Source organism: Dipodomys spectabilis, unplaced genomic scaffold, assembly GCF_019054845.1.
Source record: "Dipodomys spectabilis isolate Male_0828 unplaced genomic scaffold, ASM1905484v1 ptg000113l, whole genome shotgun sequence".
NCBI lineage: Eukaryota > Metazoa > Chordata > Mammalia > Rodentia > Heteromyidae > Dipodomys > Dipodomys spectabilis.
In genome coordinates this window covers 2,091,245-2,112,487 of record NW_024870790.1, presented here as the reverse complement: position 1 = coordinate 2,112,487, position 21,243 = coordinate 2,091,245, and the positions used below count along the sequence as shown (strand labels likewise).

The following is a 21,243-nucleotide window of genomic DNA, read 5'->3' as shown; positions in this document are numbered from 1 at the left end:
TCATAAGTGATACTAGAACAATAGTTTTGAATTTACAGATCCCATGAAAAGATCCTAATATTTGTTGATGGCCTTAGACTCATAATTACAGAAACTAAAATGCTATGGAAACATCCAAGAAATTTTAAAAAATATATTGTATTTATATGGTTAGAAGAAAATGGTAGATTTTTCAATATGCATGTATTTTTCCTATTTGGATTTTCTTTTTTTTATTTTATTTTATTTGTGAACATACTGTACAGAGGGGTTACAATTACATGGGCAGGATAATGTGTACATTTCTTACCAAGCATTGCAGCCTCCTCCTTTGTTTACCCTTCACATCCCTTCCAAGCCTCCCCCCTCCCCCCCCCATTTGGATTTTCTATAAGTACTTCATATTCTAAGCTAAGGACTTTGCTTCCTTATTAAAACTAAGTGACTTCAATAAATTTTACCAGAACAAGATGTATTTGGGAATTAGGGCTTATGTTCATCATGACTTTTGTGATTAAATCATAAATGCCACAAACTCATTATGATTGCTTGGAAAATATTAGTATTTTAAAATTTTATTTTATTTCATTATAAAGAGTTACATTTACATCAATAAAGTAATGAGTACATGTCTTGTCGAACGGTTACCTCCTCCCCTGTTTTCTTCCACTTTTCCTCTCCCCTCCTTGGCTCCCCTCCCCACAAAGTTGTAAAGTTCATTTCCAACATAGTGTCTTATGAGTATCACTGTTGGACACAATTCATTGCACTAAATTTTCACTCTTGTTTCCCCTGAAATACTGCCTAATGTTTAATGAGTGGTAAGCAAGTATTTAAAAGCAATAGGAAGGGCTTTTGTTATAGAAAACCTATATCTCTAATGTTGTTGTTCTGTATGAGTCACATTTTTTTTATAAAAGTATAAAATGTTATACAAAGATGCTGGTGAACTTAGTTCCTGAACATCCTGTTCTACATAAGAGGCTTTGACAAATCAGCACTTCAGTACAAGATGTGATAATTCATTGTGGTTCCAAATGGTTTTGTTTTTTATCAAACCTAAAGGAGGTTTTAAATAGGCAGAAACAGCCTTTATGAAGGGCTGAGGACCCAGCTGTAGATCTATCTGATTTGATGGCTCTTCAGAGTCATGTGTCCCAGCACTTGACCCACTTTTGCCTTAGCAAAAGAGAAATGCCCTTGTTGAAAAAGTGAAAATCAGGAACTTGGATGGTTCACTTAAAGAAAAATATAACTGCATCAAATTTTAGTGAAGCATACAGACATTCATTATTAACCTTTGTAGTTCTAAGATACTCAAATCATACCGAAGCAAGAGATTGGTAATCTGTCAGACAAATAAGGTACTGCATCTTTAATGATCTGAGAGTCTTTGGTATAATCATCATTGCAATTACCCAAATAAGATACAAGGGCATTGTTTGCTTGACTGCTTTTTTTTATCTCAGTTCCCAATTTGTCACTACCAACACCTCTAACACAGAAGTCTTCTCCCTACTTAAAATTCTTCCATGAAAGCCAATCATTTACAAAATAATAACTATGCTCCAAAGTATGGCACCCAAACCCTGAATTATCTGACTCTTGTTTCTATTCTTAACTTCTCTTCTGGATGAATTAGTTCATTTCTAGAAATGATGCTCTGATGGTTCACCTCTGTGAAAGAGTAATGTGTAAGTGGACTTGTATTTCACTAGACCTTAACTAATCACTGAAAATTTTGTGAAACTTTATCTCACTTGAAAGTCTTCTTCTACCAATCACTAACTCTATCCAAGATTAATTCTGTCCTCAGTCCTCATATTATTTTATACATGTTGGTACCACATGGCTATAAATGTGATAATACATGTTATATCTCATTAGATTATAGCTCCTTTATCTTTAGAGTTTTATACCTAGAACAATGCTCAGCACACAACAGGCTATTAGTATATTCTAGGCAAAGGAATAAAGATACAATGTACTCTCAAGGACAAGAATTTGGAAAAGCTGCTTAGTAGAATGCAAAGGAGCAGGAGCATGATTTGATTTGTCAGATAAAGATTCTATCAACTAGTCATCACCATGTTCCTATATAAACAAGTCAATTCTGATTCCTATTGTACATGCCGAATCAACAGTATTCAGTATAAAACTTTAGTCTTGTCTAATTACACTATCTTCATTTCTTTCCTATTCATTTTCCTGATTAGTTGAATACTCCTCATAAATCCTCATTGTTGTTTACCCCTTATCTTTCCAAACTCTAAGTCTTGCATTTATCTACAGCTCAGAACTTGTATATCTCCTGCATTCAGTCAACATTCTTTATTGACATATTCTTGTGGATAAGAACCACTATTCAGTCTTTGAATCTTAAAAAGCTGCCATGGTACTTGATACACACAAGCACATAAAACTTATGTGATACAATGAATTTTCACATAATGTGCCTCTCACTTAAATACATTATAATGTATCCAGGTGAATAAGCAGTAATCCTAAATATATAGTAAGAGACGCAAATGTACTATGCATAATGTATCACAAAGTCTAGATGATTTTGCATTGTCACCAGTCCTCAAATCCATTAACCTTTCTCCATAATCACAATGCTCACTCTAATTAAAGGTACTATCAACCCTGGCCAGGACTACCATAATATCATTCATATTTGACTTCCTTCCTATCCATTACACACACACACACACACACACACACACACACACATACACACACACACACACACACACACACACACACACACACACACACACACACACACACACCATGTAATGATGTCACAGGTCCTCCTCTCTTTAAAATGAATTTAAGGGATTTCTGTATCTCTTACAATAAAGAAAAAAATATGTCAATACAAGGTCTGCAGTATCTATTCCCTAAACACTCTTCCAGCCTTAGTTCTAGTCTTCTTTGTCTCAATCCATTCCAGTCATTTGCAGTATTTATCATGCTTTCTGCACAGAGCACACTTATACATGATGATCCTTTTGTCCAAAATGTCCCTTATTCTATGCTTTCCCTGTAAATCCTCAGTAATCCTTTATCTTTGCTGAAGTTTGACTTCTTTCAAGAAATATTTAAGACCTCCCTGATTAGATCACATCACTCAAATAATACATGATTTTGCTCCATGTCTTCTTTTTCTCTCTTCTCAGCTTTTTTACAACTCCATGTATGTTTGTGCAACTGTTTAAGGACTGTTTCCTCTTAAAGGGAAGAGTTGTGCATTTATTCACTCAACAAATAATCCTTAATCTTCTTGACTCCACTGTGCTGAAGTGATAGGAAAACAAACAGGCAAAAAGGTAATTTCTGTCTTTAATAGAAGGTAATTCTCACAACAATTGCATTTGCAAGCATATACTTTCTATACTCAACAGAGATTATAATTTTATTCAGAGGATTAGTTGAACTTTCCAGTTGTGCTAGGATTTCAGAGGCTGTTTTGTTCCATCATTTTTTGTCTCACTGTATTTCAAGATTTTTCTGATCCAGGGCTAATTTGGTCTATCAGCACTATCTGTATTGATCTGACATGAGTCTATGTTCTTCCTTTCTAATAAAGTTGTACCTCTAGGGCTGGGAAGGTGGCTCAGTGGTAGAGCGCTTGCCTTGCATGCTTAAGGCCCTGAGTTTGATTCCTCAGCACCATATAAGCAAAAAGAAAAAAGCAGGAAGTGGCACTGTGGCTCAAGTGGCAGAGCGCTAGCCTTGAGCTGAAGAGGTGAGGGACAGCGTCCAGGCCCAGAGTTCAGGCCCATGACTGGATCCCCCCCCAAAAAAAATTGTACCTCTAGTCATAGCAGGATGACTAATACTAATAGAAATATTCTTAGTAAGAATAGAAAATAATAATCACACTGACAGCAGTAATGATATAAATATCTATGATTTACTCCACTATTCAAATTCTCCCAAGAACTTCACAAAGTTAAATATATATATATATATATATATATATATATATATATATATATATATATATATATATAATAGTGGAAGCAAGGTGGAATTCAATAATTTGGCTAAGATTCTGAGTGAGTAAATAGGACAGCATGAATATGAAACCACATCATTCTGATTTTTAAATCTATGTAATTTCCATTCTGTCAAACTTCTAGCTTCTCAGTTCTGCTTCTGCTATCTCCCTGTTAATGGACTTCAAACCTCATGAAAGTTTGTGAGATGATTTTGTAGTACATGTAATCACAAAGGAAAGGTGTGGGTTTTGAGAATGAAAATATCTTTGTATTAGAAAACCGATTTATGAACTAATCTAAAGAGGATAAATGTGGACTTGGTTAAGGTTAGTTTGAAAATTATCCTTAGATGTAAATTCTGAGAGTTATTGAAGAATGTAAGTTAATGACTTCTAGAAAATGTCATAATCCCTTATGTATTTCCATAGTGTTGCCTGAACTCTCTGTAGAACTCAGCAGAACTCTCTGTAGGCTTTACATTAATTTGACTTAAACATTTCAATTATAAAAAAGACATTGATTAAATGTGGCAAGAAAAATGCCTCCAACACAAGACTCCAGATGAAGTGGTTAGAAAGTTGTCGAATGCAGCACTACACTGAGAAAAGTCTCAAATCAGTCAAGCTGTTTCTGGGCTTCTGCTGTTTACACAAAGAATCAGGCTGTATGCCTAGCAAATTCCTTTCTGCTCCTCAGCCACTGTTTTTGTTTTGTGTACTGGGGTTTGAACTCAGTATTTGTGCTTGTTAATCAAACCTCTTACTACTTGAGCCACATCCCCATAACTTTTGGTTAAGTTTTATTCTTTTCAGGTAGGGTCTCATGTTTTTGTCCAGTGCCAACATCAGGATATCATACTTCTGCCTTCATCCTCAGAACTGAGATTACAGATGTGAAGCCCACACTTACCTTGTTGGTTGAGGGAATTACATTAACTTTGTGCCCAAGTTGGCCTTGAACTTTGATCCTCCTATCGTTAGCTCCTATGTAGCAGGGATTACATCATGCCTGGTGTTTCATACATTCTTGTAGCTACTTCTCATTAGCATATGTCACTAGAAAGTTAAAAGTCTTGTAGATGTAGCTACATCTGCAAGCAGGTAGACATTAATTCATTAATTGGGTTAAGAAGAAGTCTATAAGAATTAAAGGATATGTTCATGACAGGACAAAATAAACTTGTGTTCTCTCCTGCACAAGTACCATCAAAATATTATTGGCTATCTCTCAGGAATCTTTCCTAACCCTTTACACCCTCTAGATTTCCATGGCCCACTGGGTATGCTTAGATGTACATAAATAATGCTCCCAACAACCATTATAGCAACTATCACAGTGCCTTGTTAGAGAAGAAAAATAGAAATTCTTTCTTGAATTGAATTAAGTTGAGCAAATGTAAGTAAGAAATGCGTGCAAATCAGACAGCAAAAGGGTAAGTAAACCTTTTGGGCTCTCATAGATCCCAAGCATAAGGAGCAGGGCGGATTCACAGTTTTAAGAGATTTCCTGCCAGGCAACAAGCACCTGATGTTCAAAACCTAGACTTGTTTTATCAGTGATTGAAAATCAGAGCACTTTTGTGCTACATATGTCCTGATAGACTGAACCTGTGAATTGCTCTTTCTGATATGTAAGGCCCCTCAGCAATCATTTCAGTCACCTCTATATAACATATTTCTGGATATTTTTCAATGAAGTCTTCTGCCTTCATTCAATTTGAAAATATAGGCATCGTAGTCTTTGGAATCATAGATTGGCCCTCAAATTCCAATTGGTTATGAGATCTTGGTCAACTCACTCATTTGTAAATAATTCCTCACTAGTAAGATAAAAATACTTCACAAGGCTTTTGTGAAGTTGTCAATAAAAGAGATAAAAATTTTGATAGCATTATTATGAATCAATTAATTGAGTACCAGATTTTACGCTTGCTTCATTGTATCATATTTAGGAAGTTGCCCTCCTATTAATAGTAGAACACTAAGAAAGAATTCAGAATAGTCAAAGGACATAATGGACGCTACTAATCCAGGCTGGCCATCAGCAAGCAATGATTATCTCAGTAACAAGCTGAATGTGATTACTAGAAAGCCAGCAACAACCCTCAATGTAACAAACCAATCTAGAAGGCTTTTATTCGAAGGGAAGCAGATCCATCAGCACATTTTCACATCCTGGTGTTTGCTTTAATTTTCCTTTTAAGATATAAAAGATTTAGGGAATTAGAAGAATCAAAAAGGAAATTTGGAGTCCCTTTACCCAAAATATAGAACTGGAATGATTTTCACATTTACTTGTCATGTGCCCTTAGGGAGGGTTTATAACTTCTTGACTTATAAATTAGGATCTATATTGCTCAGGACTGTGGTAAGAATTAGAAATTATGTATAGATATAGTGACTAATATAGACTGAAGCTTACTTAATAAATAGCCATTGCATTTAGTGTGACACTAGTTATATTCATCTAGCTCAGAAAGATTCAAGTGTCAGCTAAATGCAAGATGTTATCACACATATCAGGAAAATACAGGAACAAACATCATGTTTGAAATTTGCCAATTTGATGAGTCTTGGAAAAATCATGACAAGTAGCTTTCTTAAATTGTTATAAATCTGGGAAAGCCTGTTACACAGGGCCTAGGAGCGGCAGTTTGCATTGATCTCCTATAGCAATCATCAGTTGCCCCACACAATTTAGTGCTTTGTTGTATCCTACCCTATATACTAGGCAGACAGCTCCAAAATTTATATCTCTGGCTCACACTTTTCTTTGAATGCCAGACTCATATATCCAACTGTCTTCTCAACATTTCAGAGAAGGTATCTAATAGGTATCTCATACAATACAGGAAGAAAACAGAACTCATAACCCTTACCATTCAAAAGAATCCAGCCTCTGTCAGTTTTCCTCATTTCAGTAAAAAGCACTATTGTTTATCCCATTACTAAAACTACAAACCTAGGTATCATCGTGAAAACATATAGTCATTTATTTCTCTGTAACATCTACTGAATCTACTTGTTTTTCTAGCTCTATTACTATATCTCTGCCCCAAGCCACTATGATCAAACTCCTCTGAACTATTCTTTACTCTTTCTTCACCTAGATGACTTTTTTTGTAGCCATCAGAGTCTAGAGTGCAGCAAGTAGATGACCTCTGATCCTAGTTGGTTATTTTCATTTAATCACTTACTGAGATACACAATTACACTTTTAGCCAGGTCTCTGTTCATTTAATATCCATCAGTTATCCTCAGCAGACATTGTGTCTCTTTCTGCTCAGCTATACACCCAGCACAGGGGTATTTGATGAATCTTAAAAGAATAGTAAATACAGGGTTGTGAAGGTGGCTCAGTGGTAGAGTGCTTGCCTTGCATGCATGAGGCCCTGGGTTCGATTCCTCAGCACCACATAAGCAGAAAAAGCCAGAAGTGGTGCTGTGGCTCAAGTGGTAGAGTGCTAGCTTTGAGCTGAAGATCTGAAGGATAGAACGCAGGCCCAGAGTTCAGGCCCATAACTGACAAAAAATACACAATAAATGTGTTGCATGTAGGTGCAGGATTGTGAGTCACAGCATTTCATGAGAAATATTTATTTACTTTTCCTAGAAAGTGTTCTTTATACACTTTGTTTGATAGACTAGTCAGGAGCAAAATTAGTGTGATGAAAATAATTTTAGTAAGAACAAATATAAAGATGAAAAGGTGAATTTTAGGAGCCATGTGTGGTAAGGGGTTAAAATAGGTTTTTGAATGCCTTTTATCAGAAAACAATTGAATTACCATTATTTTCCATACAACTATTGTGCCAGAGTTTATGCTAACTCCATGATGTATTAGTCATTAATATCAGGCAAACAACTCAGGATATTAATTAACTTCTGAACAAGGTATAGGTATTTTTCAGACACTACATGTGGGCCCCAGTGCAAAGGATCCAAAGCACAAACCCTTAAATTCACTCAACAAATATACTAAATGATCTCAATATGCCAGACACACAAGTGGAAGGTTTCTTGGGCTAGTCAGAGAGGATCAAGACAACATGCCCTGGAAAGATACCAGTCTCTGTGCCTCCAGAACTATGACTGGGAAGCTCCTTACTCAGGCTTCTGCATCTGGTAGCTGCCAGTTGCTCCTCCGGCTCCCCACAGCAGCACAGTGCCAAATCAAGGAGACATTCCCAGCTATATAAAGTACCCTTGCTACCAAGAAATGATTTACGAACTTGAACTCATGAATTATTTTCCTATTTGACAGCCAAAGGAGGCCATTTAACTGCTTTTATAAACCACTAGGGATGAATCATAATGACATAAGGAACTGCTGGACAGGAAAAGGCCAGGCTTCTCAACATGTTTGTCCTCCAGACTCATTTCCACCTCAGCTTTGTCTTAGCAGCATTTGTTCTTGGCTCACACATCATTTAAATGCCTTGTTGACTGCAAAATCTCATTTATACGTATAACAATATTTGTTCTGACCACTCTAATTGACAAATTATCCCATATGATTGCATCTCCTTGAATAAAATAATGCTGTCTGAAATACCTATTTATGAGGCTCTTTGCTTGAGTTTTTCATAACTCCTGGTTAACTTGTTAATTTTTGAAACACATCTCCTGTAAATGAAACACCCTATTAATAACAGCAATTTGGCTTGGATTGTTTGTCCGATAACATTCTTGTGGTGAGTTGGTTACAAAGTCACCTTTGTAAGTTTTCTAGTGATGATGATGATATAATTTGTTGAGTACCTACTATTCCCCAAATACTATGTATCTTTAGTATGTTTTCTTCAACTCACCATAACAATACATTTTCACAAAATTTTATAACCCATGGAACAGAGAGGTAAATTAATTTTCTAAAACTCACACAGCTGTTCTAAGAACCAGGATTTGGGTCATGGTTTTCTGGTTATAAACCAGGGACCATGGGCGAAAAATCAAGTCCTTGGAGTTTGCTACTGGTCTTCTCTTAAAAAGTACCCTTCATTGAAATGTATAATTTCATATATATATTCATATTATATGTATGTAAATGTTAATATGTATATTTAGATATGTAAACATGCTCCTCTAGATATCTTGCTTCGTATAAGAAAATTCTAATCAAATCAGATAGTATTACCATGAGCAGTACCTAGTTCCAAAGGCTTTATTAGAAGAAGGTCTCAAGCTTTAGGAAAACAATGACCACATGAGTCTTCATCCCAGGGTGATTATTCAGCTACTGTGGAACATTGAGAAAAATCTTCTGATTTTCAGTTTGTGTATATGTAACTTGGGAGCAAAATGATATACTTCATCAGAGTTTAAGATGGGTAAATAAGATTATATTTGTAGAAGCACAGAGCCCTTTTCCTAGTTCCACCACTATGTGTTACCTCTAAGTTACATGGTAAATCTTACTCTGTGTGTGTGTGTGTGTGTGTGTGTGTGTGTGTGTGTGTGTGTGTGTGTGTGTGTGTGTGTGTGTGTGCCAATACTGGGGCTTGAACTCAGGGCCTGGGCAGTGTCCCTGTGCATGTTTGCTCAAAGCTAATGGTCTAACACTTGAACCACAGCTCCATTTCTGACTTACTTTTGTGTGTGAGCAGATCCTGGGAGCATGAATGCACTGTATGGGTGCTGTCCCTGAGTGTCTGCGTGCTCAAGGTTAGCACCCTGCCACGTGAGCCATAGGGCCACTTTCAGCTTTTTCTAAGTAGTTTATTGGAGATGAGTCTCACTGACTTTCCTGTCAGAGCTGATTTTAAACTTTGATTCTCAGATCCCAACCTTCTCATTAGCTAGAATTACAGGTGTGAGTCACCAGCACCCAGCTGGTAAATCTTTGAGAGGCAATAGAGCTTGGACCTAAACAAAACAAAGTGAAAAATAATCATAAATTATCATAAGACAGTTTGTGAAGGCATTTGCATTCAAGGGAAAGAACCAGGTAGATGTAAGATAAGGCTAGCCTGTGGATCTTTCAGAGAAATTATAGTTTACAAAACATATATGGGCCAAGAGTAGTGGGAAAGCAATGTAGCAGGCAAGGAAGCAAGGAGAAAAACAGCTAGTGAGATTTATTGAGCACTAATGTGCCAATGAGCTTGATGAGCAATTTTTTAGAACAAATATAGGTTCAAATTCAAATTCCACCATGGACAAGGTATGATCATAGAAAAGTAACTGATCCTCTGATTCACCCTTTCCACCTTTATATAATACATAAAGCCTTGCCAAACTTCCAAGGTTGCAAGTTTGATTGAATGTAAAGCATACTGCCTGATCCAATAAATGGTATTTCATTGAGCATCTCTTCCACTGTACTGGATTTAATTTGTGGCTAGATGCTCTTTATACAAAACTATTAATTTTCTTTTTTACACAAGAGTAGGTTGATAGAAGTGTTTCAGATTGCCCAAGTCAGTACTTTCATGTTAGAGGTAAAAAAGGTAGCTGAAATTCTCATGACCAGTAATGAACAATAGACACATTGGACCTAGGAAAAATCTACATCTGTGCATGCTAGAGGCCTGAACACCTTGGAATCACAGCACAAGTTCTTTCCCAAATCCCCTCCTCCAACTCCTTCTTGGTGTTTGAGAAGCTAGCAAAGAGGACCAGTGTTTACCCTCAATGCTGAGAGTTAAGGGCACAGAATTGCCTAGGGTTGGGCACATTTGCCAGATCCTGTTCCCATGTGCTCTAAATTGTTCATCCCTAAAAACAAGCCCTTGAGAATGAATGTTCTTGGAGTCATGACTTGGTAGAGAATCAAGACTATCTATTGATGATGGGTCAGTTAATAGTGTTCATTCATCTGCCTTCAGAACATAGAAACATGACAGGAACTCTTTCCTAGGAGAGACAGTGGTGATCTCTTTCATTCTGGCTGTCATCAACAGGGTTAACATATAGCTCTGTGTCATAGGTTAGAGCATAGAGTAGGAAATAAGGGAGATGGAGAGTTATACTAAGAGTGATGGTGAAGAAAGGAGCAAAAAAATTTACTGATTAAACTGACACCCCAAAGCCTGTTTTCTAGTACTTCTAAGCAAGCTATTTTTCTTCCTACAACCACAAGGTCAGGAATAGGGTTGACCTAATTTCTGGAAGGAGCAAGTAGCCACCTGCAAGATAGAAATTGTGCCTCTCTGGGAAAGGCTCTCACAGGCCCTGCAAAATTGCCAGAAATTCTTACCATTAGTTATGCCTATAAGTTACATAATTGAAATGTCTATTAAATTGCAAATATGTTAGTTGAGAAGGGAAACACTTTTCAGCTTTTATCAGTCACAAATTCCTAAGCTCATTGAGGTATTAGATTAGCTCCCAAAGAAAACAAGGATCTGAGGAAATAGGCTATACAGAGAAGACAGGGCATTAGAACTTGTAAAAACAAGCACATAAAGAGCAAAGATGCCATCCAGGGTGGGCTGAGTGGACTAGGAAACCCAGGATTATCCCGGAAGGAGGAGAGACACATAGGAGGAAAGGAAATAGGGTGGCTACAAGCCTGAGTCCTGAGATTTTTGCACCTGCAACTCTGTAAAAGAACAGTCGATTATAAGATGCACAGTCAGTCATGTGAAAGTTGTGTTATACACTCAAGAGCTATTGACTGCAGAGGCTTTTCCTTATTAGGTCACAGTAAAGGTACAAACAAGATGTATTTTCATGTGATAATCGGGTCACTTTCATTCAGATCATGTTAACTGGCTTCTCAGGGAGAATGTGAAGGAAAGAGAACATATGCCAATGATTTGTTTCCTTTGGTGTTTCACATCGAACTGCTTCAGGGCAGCTTTAATGTGGATGCTTTATCCACAGGTCTCTTCATTTGTCTGTAACATTTGAGACCAACTTGCATCATCATCTAAATCACTCTTCTCTGTTAGATGAGCAATTTATCAATATCCCTTCTCTAGTATTACATCCATAAATTGTTCCCTTCACTCTATTTGGATCAACCAGCCTGCTCTATGGTGTGATTAGGATAGCTTCATAGTGCTATTCTCAGTTTGCTTATTAACTTCTTTCCAGGCCACTTTAGAGTTTTAATTTTTTCCATTTACTACTAGAAATGGAAATAATAAAACAGTGTGTGAGCTAGTGCCACAGTCATTCACTTGCTTAAAATTCCTACTGAACCAATCCTTTAATAAGGTAAAGGCCTCAGATAGGCAACTCATAAATTGAATATGGCTCACAAGCATGTTTTATATGATTCATTGGGGACACTGCAATTCAGGGATTTTCACATAAAAATCCAGACTCTCTTCAAAAATTGGAGGATTTAGCAATATTGGTTCCTCAATCTCACCTGGCAGCAATCAGCTACTGTTGAGTTAGTGCTGCTCAGTATGGTCCAACTTCCACTCCTGTTTGCCTTGAACACCTGGTCCCCCTCACTCATATATATGACCTGCTTGGCTGCTAAATGCATGTGAGTAGTACTTATTTGGATAGAGCTATTCAAATGTTTGTCTTCAAATAAATCAACATTTGTTTTTCTTAAATCCAAAACAATGGATTGACAGATGAAACATTTTGGATGTTGTTTTTATTTCAATTTTCTTTTAAACTGGTAATTATTAATTGGATAATGAGATTTGTTATATTTTTCATGAGAACCTATAATGTACATTGATCAACTTCATCCCATTATTGTCCTTATTCTCCTTCTTCCCTTTTAAAATATTTTGATGTGTTTCCTTATTCTAGTTTCATACATGCATATAAAATACTTCATACTTGTCACTTTCCTTTGGCTTTCTTCCCTCCCTGTGATCTCTACTTTACCAAAAAGTCTCATTTTGTAGTGAGTATTTTACATTAAAAACAATTTCAAGGATCATTACATCTGAGTTACAGAGCCTTCACAAGGTTGTATATCTTCTTCTGAATCAAATGAAGATTAAGGGATTTTAAACAGAACAACAGAGAGTATAGGTAAGGAACAGAATTGGACTAGAACTCAGGTGATGAGAGTGTTTATTGCTACCCCCAGGACAAATGACTTAAATTCTCCAAGACTTCTTTACTATTCTAAAAATACTGTTACTACTGCAACTATGACTATAACTTTAAATACAACAAAGACAATGATGACAATGACCACAACCATGACTACTACTACGATGACAACAACTAATAAAACTACTATTGTTGCCAATACCATAAAGTACGTGTGAGCAATAGAATAGAATCCCCAAAATGAAAATGCTTTCATATTATGAAGTATCCTACAAATACTAATCTGTCATACGTGTATCTAGTTAGTGTACTCACCAATTTAATAAGCAGCTAACCAAATTAAGATATAAAATAACTTTTGAATACATGATATATTCTCACCACTTGGGAACACAATAAATCCCATCCATTAAAGAGCTCATAGGCTAGCTGACAAAATAAGAAAATGAAAAACAATAAATGATTATAATTATAAAGAAGATACCCAAAATATATGTTATTGAAGGTGTTGAATTTATGGACATTATCAGGATGACAAAAGAGTGAAGCACTCTCTTTTTTTTATCTTTTCTAATATGTTTTTTATTGTAAAAATATTGTACAGAGTGGTTACAGTTATATAAGGTAATGAGTACATTTCCTATCGAGCATTGTTACCTCCTCCTTTGTTTTTCCCATACCATCCCTTCCCTCCACTTCCCCAACTCCTCCCCCCACCAAGTTGTAAAGTTCATTTTCTTTTTTTTTTCATTTTTTTATTTTATTTTATTTTTGTGAACATACTGTACAGAGGGGTTACAATTACATGGGCAGGATAATGCGTACATTTCTTATCAAGCATTGCAGCCTCCGCCTTTGTTTACACTTCACATCCCTTCCTAGCCTCCCTCCTCCCCCCCTACCCAAGCCTCCCCCCCTCCCCCTACCCCCCTGCACCAACGTTGTAAAGCTCGTTTTCTACATGACAACTTGTACTTCTCATGGTTGCAACAGGTCCACCTGTATCCTTAAACGACTTGTTTTTCCCCATCTCCTCCACAAGTTATACTGACATCAAATATAGTGAAAGCAGGGGTTATACTGTGGGGGAGGGACATACAAAGCAACAAAGAAATAATCTTATAAATGCGTTAGAAACAAATGCATGAAAGAAAAAAACATTAAAAACATATCTAAGGGTTCATTTTCCTAACATCATATTATCTGACCTTTTCCACTTGACTCATACATATACTAGATATTGAAAATAAGGGAAACCATGGGACTTATGTTTCTTTGGGTCTGGCTTACTTCACTTAATATAATTTTTTCCAAGTTTTTCCATTTCCTAACAAATGGGGCAATGCCATTCTTTCTGATGGAGGCGCAGCCTCTTCAGTAAATGGTGCTGGAAAATTGGTTAACTACTTGTAGAAAACTAAAGCTAGATCCTTATATATCACCCTGCGCCAGAATCAACTCCAAATGGATCAAAGACCTCAAAGTCAAAGCAGACACTCTGAAAACATTACAGGATGGAATAGGAGAAACCCTAGGTCTCCTTGGCTCAGGCCGAAATTTTCTGAATAGAGACCCGGAAACACAACAAATCAAAGAAAGGTTGGACAAATGGGACTGCATGAAGTTGCAGAGCTTTTGCATGGCAAAGGACATAGCTAGCAAGATCAATAGAAAGCCCACGGATTGGGAGAAGATCTTCACTAGCCATACAACAGACAAGGGTCTCATATCTAAAATATACTTGGAACTCAAACAATTAAATCCCCCAACAACAAATCCTCAAAGAAACAACTGCCCAATAAATAAGTGGGCTAAAGACTTAAAGAGAAACTTCTCTGAAGAAGAAAGAAGGATGGCCAATAGGCACATGAAGAGATGCTCAACATCCCTAGCCATAAAAGAAATGCAAATCAAAACAACATTGAGATACCACTTCACTCCAGTTAGAATGGCAAAAATCAAGAACTCTAACAATAACAGATGCTGGAGGGGATGTGGCCAGAAGGGAACCTTACTGCATTATTGGTGGGAATGTAAACTTGTTCAACCACTTTGGAAAGCAGTATGGAGGTTCCTCAAAAGACTTCACATAGAGCTCCCCTATGACCCAGCAATCCCACTTTTGGGCATTTACCCAAATGTTTACAAACAAGACCACACTAAAGCTACCAGCACAACTATGCTTATTGCAGCATTATTTACCATAGCTAAGATATGGAACCAACCTAGATGCCCCTCAGTAGCACTCTCTTATCTACCCAGTAAGGACACGTTTCAATTTTCTAGTGCTTTTTTTATTGTAAACGTGATATACAGAGGGGTTAGAGTTACCTAAGTAAGGTAACAAGTACATTTATTATATATATATTATGGTAAAGGTACTGTACAGAATGGTTACAGTTACATTAGTAAGGTAAAGAGTCCATTTCCTATGGAGCATTGTTACACCCTCCTTTATTTTTCCCTATCATCTCTTTCCTCCCCACCTCCCCAACTCCTCCTTTCTACCCTCCCCCACAAATTTGTAAAGTTCGTTTTCAACATACTGTCTTGTACATCTCATTGTTACAATGAGTCATCCTGTATCCTTGTTTCAACATTTTGTTATTTCCCTTCCTCTCCCCAAATAAGAAAAATGTATATACAAGATGCAGAACACCAGACTCAAATACAGTGACAACAGGGGTTGTACCATGAGAGAAGAACATACAAAGAAACAAAAAAATCATATAGTACATTATAAGTACATTAAAAAGAACAGCAACAAAGACAAAACTTCTTGTGTACCTATCTTGGGGTTTATTTTGCTTAGCATCAGGTTATATGGTCATATGTACATAGCTTTTGACCTCTTCTGTTTGTCCTAGATATATACTATATTGCAGATAAAGGAAACCATGGGACCTATGCTTTTTTTAATCTAGCTTACTTCACTTAATATAATTTTTTCCAAGTCTTTCCATTTCCTAACAAATAAGGCAGAGCTTCCTTCAGCCTTCTAAAGCTTTTTATGTGGAAACATAGCACTCTTGCATGGTCTCAAGGAGATGAAAAATAGTGCTATGTGGACATAAAAATTTTGAAAATTTTGTCCTAAAATATATCCCACTTAAATTTAAAATATTAAAATACATATTACAATATTATAGGCAGTAATTTTCCCTGAGATAATTTGTAAATAATTTGCCAGTTTTTCCCTTTAACTATCTCTTAGAAATTTCCTTGCAACATCTCAGCTCCACAGAAGACCATTTTTGAAATAGTCTCCAGTGAAAAAAATAGTTTCACAAGTTGCAAGAAAGAACATGCTTCTGTCTCTATATGTCTGCTTTCAGAATCACAAACCTGGATCCTGAATTCCTTATTGCCATATACTAGTCACTGAATTACATGTTAATTGATCTTGAGTTAACTGTATTTAACGTTATTTTAATAGTGCAATCTCACAATTATATGATAGTGGCAATGAACCTCATTATTGTCCATTTTTCCTCAATATAGAATGAAATTTGGTACGTTCCACCTTCCATACATTTTAACTTTTCTTTGCTTCTTTCTTGGCATCACTTCAAGCTGAGATTCAATTATGAGTAGCATCTCTAATGATTTTAACTGAAGTACTCACTGAGAGTGAAGGACAAGGCCCCAAATGTCAAGTGTACTAATTCCAACACTATTTAATTCCAATGTAGAATTAATGAAGACAAAATAGTGAATGCCCAAAGAGGTAATATATTATGGTGAAAAGATGTACATCATGACCAGTACTGTATTTGTTCTTTAGATAAGAATATAGTCTCTGGATGAAATGTATGGTTTGTACTTGATTTGAGAGTCAAAAATACTTAGATTTCTATGTGTCTTTTCATTTGTGAAGTTTCTTGAAATAAGAAAATGAAGGTCACACAGGAAGTAATCAATTGGTATCTAACTTTCTGGAAGCCATGGTTTTAATTCTTACATAGTTTGCTCCTAGAGACCACTTCTCCTATTTCATTGTCTTTCCTCAGTCTAATAGAAGCATACATTTGTGAATGATTTGCCAGATGAATGGTGAATTAATTATCCAAATAAAGCTAGTGTTGGCTTTGTGCTTTTCTTCATTTTTAAAAGTTCCAATGATTTTATATCTGCCTTTGACCTGCTCAAGGCAGACCTACCCCTCTCAAGAGATGGCATTCTATTATTCCACTCATCCTCTCCCATTCTTTTCCACCTTCCATTATCACCTACTCTATAATCTCACCTTCTTGTAACCAATGTTCCTACCTTTCCTTATCACTTCAGCTAGCAAATTCAATGTGAGAATAAAGGGAACAGAAATCTATAAAATAGCAAATAGCCAACTAAAATATGCCATGGGAAATAAAACTGTTAGCTGTGGGCATCTTTGGTAAATGAGCTAAATAGGTTCTTATGCCTCTCCCTATTATCTGCATCTTCTGAGGGAATAAAAAGAAATTTCCACAATAATATTAGGTATGCTATGGTTTATGCAATATAAATGTTATAGAAAAGTAACATGTAAGACAAATCCTAGTTTAATACAGGAAGAAAACTATTTAAGGAATACTCTGGTGAATTTTTTAATATGAAGAAATCTTTCTTAAGAAAAAGAATATCTTCTATTTTATCAGTATTTAATATCTAGAACCTGAATCTGTTTCATTCTTGGTGTACTTAAACAAAGCATTAGCTATAAACCTTACGAATAAAACTTGCTTTGTTGAAGATGTATTCTCAGAATTTACATTTTTCTTCTTTTTGTATTATTTTAAATTGCTGCACAAAGGAGTTGCCACTTAAAAAGCAGTCTATGAATACAATGTATCTTGATCAATGTCACCTCTTTCTACATTCCCACTCATTTGACTGCAGAATTTACACTTTAAAAGAAAAGCTAGAAAATAATTTTTTAAAATTTGGAAACTTGCATGTTTGGAGTACACCACTTTTAAATAATTTCACCATACATAGTTTTATAACTAATCAATCATATTAACTACATATTGAATTTTAATCCCATTTTAATATACTGCTAAACTCAAAACAAAGCTCAGTAGGTTACTATTTAAACTATTCTTTGCCTTATATTTTGAATTGAAAACATAATCTGTTTAATTGCTTTATATACTGAGTATACAAAGAATGTAATACTGCAAAGAATCAGCCTACCAGAGAGACCTCTTATACTTCCATTTCCAGAAGCAACATTGTTTCTACATCAAGCATAACATTTAAGTTGTATGAATAAACTGGGCACCTGTGGCTGACACTTGTAATCTTAACTACTTAGGAGGCTGAGATCTAAGGATCATGGTTCAAAGCCAATCCCAGGCATCCGTTAGACCCTAATCTATAATAAACTATTCAGAAAAAACATGAAGTGGCTCTGTGGCTCAAGTAGTACTCAAGAGCATTAGCCGTGAGCACAAAGAGGCTCAGGGACAGAGCCCAGACCCTGAGTTCAAGCCCTAGGATAGGCAAAAAACAAAGACCATGTGAATAAATAGATAAAATTTATATCTTCTCATGTGAATGATAGCCATTGACCTTAAGATAATTAGGAATAAATTTTGGATGACTTTATTAGCTCCTAGGTCATTTCTGTACATCTAAGACATATTTAGCAAATGTTTGTTTATGTGGTAAGTGAATAAATACCTGCTTTCATTGATTGAAAGAGGTTGCTTTGCACACATACACTCTGGATATGTTTCCCTTGGTTACCAATGTCCTGAATTTTCATGATAGTTCTAAGGAGTTTAAAGAAACAATTTGGAGCCTATGGAAATGTGTTAGTTTTATGGGAATGAAAAAACATTCTCACAAAGGAAAGCAAATATATGACTTTCACATGTTTAGCATCATTCTATCATCTGGTGTTTCCCAAAGTGTGATATTTAAAGGCTATAAAAATAATCATGTGGAAAAGAAAGGGAAATGGTATTACTAATATACTCAATTAAAATGTCAGGCTGTATTTAAAATTGTGATCCTCATCCTTGCTTGGTCTCTCAACATCATTAAGATGATTATCAAAATTTGAGAACTTCTACAAGATATTCAGATGAAATTCTAAAAGTTTGAGAAAGTAAATTAACATCTTATAAAACATGTACAAGCTGGGTGCTGGTGGCCCACATCTGCAATCCTAGCTACTCAGGAGGCTGAGATCTGAGTATCGCAGTTCAAAGCCATCCCGGGCAGGAAAGTCTGTGAGACTCTTATCTTCATTTAGCCACCAGAAAACCAGAAGTGGCACTGTGGCTCAAGTGGTAGAGCACTTGCCTTGAGCTGAAGACCTGAGGGACAGTGCCCACGCCCAGAGTTCAAGCCCCATAACAAAACAAAACAAAAAAAATGCACAATAAGTAATTCTAGTTCTGCTTTTTGAAAATCTAAAATGAAAAAGTGGGAGCAAACTTGTGACCATAATTCTAAAAAATAAAGGTTAGTATTTGCATGACTCAATTTAAAAATTAGTCAAGTGCTATAAAGTTACAAAATTTAGTATATGATTGCCAAAGGTAAGTGGTTTTGCATACATCTGATGAGAATTGGTGGTTATGGTCTAAGTGACTATGCCTTACATGGTCAGGATACAGGTTATTTGTGCATAACTACTCAATAGAATCTTGTGCTATGAATGGATTAAGTCTAGCTCACAGTGAGAAATTCAGAAGTTAATCAAAAGCAGTACCAAGAATTGGTCCAACATGGTAGTTATTTTGAAAGCTCATGGTGGAAAAGAACATGAAATTCTAATGCAAAGAACTACTTAAACTTTTTCAGAAACTGCTCTCCAAATTCAAACTAAAACATAGTATCATTTATTATGATACTGAGAACTAAATCAAATCCTAAGGGTCAAAAATTTGAAACATGACTGACTGAACACAGCAAATAACAATTTTATTTGGATGATCTTTACACTACCTTCAAAAGATAGCCAAACATTAGCAAATGTAATATAATCCAGACATCAGGGATGTTACATTATAATTAGCCAACTGGCTGATACCAACATTAGATCATTAAAACATTAGTCAGAAATAAAATAATATAATCAATAATTTCCAAGTTTATCAAGGTTCAGATTTTACCTGCAATACAAATGTATACATGTAAATGCATACACAATAACTCTTTAACAGTATACCCCTGTTATTATATACACAGGGTGAAATAATTACTATGATCAAGAAAATTATGCCCATCCCCTCATATAGTTATCTTCTATCTGTTGTGGTAGTATTTGAAATCTACTCTTTTAACAAGTTTCAATGATATAATACAGTATCATCTTATACAGTTCTCACATTGCACATTACATAATTAAACTTATTCATCCTAAATAATGACTTACAATTCCCTAATTCCTACTCCTTGCCACGGGTTCCTATTACTCTACCCTCTACCAATACTTAGGGATATTGCCCAGTATGATTTCATTCCAAAATCCCAATAGAAGCTCACTATGAATGCAGAATTCACCAACATGGAGAATACACACAAAGGCTAAGCCAAGATGAGGTCTGCAGTAACTGTTGATAGATTACATAGCTAAGAATCTTTCATAAAGTTAGAGATTGTGTCCTTGCCCCCTAAATCAATTACTTGTATTCTCCACATCAATTTTGTTTAGCACAATTTATTAATAGTGAGGTTTCCAAATGTTTGATTTGCTGACAAATATAAATTCATACTAAGTTTTCTCCTTAAACAAAATTATATCTTCCTAAAGTAAATTATAATGAAAAATCTCATTTTCATTAATTTGGTAGAAAGAATCCCTACCTGTAACTTTCAATTCAGTTGTTCTTCTTACAAGTTTTCCTTCATACTTAAGTTCACATGTGTAATTTCCTCCATCTTCTTCTTGAACTTCCTGGATTAGAAGAGCATTTCCCTTTTGTATTATTATGCTTCTCCACATTTTTGGCTTGCATTCCTGCAGAGAAAATATTTACAAGTAAGTAAAAAACAATATTCCCATTATAATATTTTAGGACTGGCAATTTAGTACTTTCACATTTTTGAATTCTTTTTAGATTTCAGTAATTACCTAAGGATTAAGTGCATCATAGTCATATCTCACTAGGACCAGCTCATATATCATTAACTATTATCATATGGGCCAATTTAAAAACCTGATGCCAAGTTCAACGAGACATTAGAGGCAATGTGTCAAAAATAGAAAAGTATAAAGCTCCCCAAAGAGATACAATCAAATCTTAAAAGTTGCTAGTAGATGAGGGAGACTGATTAGCAAAAATGAAGTA

At 35.7% G+C, this 21,243-nt stretch overlaps 1 protein-coding gene across 1 annotated transcript in view; it reads right to left on the bottom strand.

The window, feature by feature from the left end:
- Window positions 1–21,243, bottom strand: part of Il1rapl2 (interleukin 1 receptor accessory protein like 2) — a 1,053,788-nt gene that overhangs the window by 463,854 nt on the left and 568,691 nt on the right. The window contains exon 4 of the mRNA XM_042688187.1: window positions 20,759–20,912. Coding sequence (XP_042544121.1) covers window positions 20,759–20,912 — 154 coding nt within the window. The remainder of the gene's footprint in view (window positions 1–20,758; window positions 20,913–21,243) is intronic.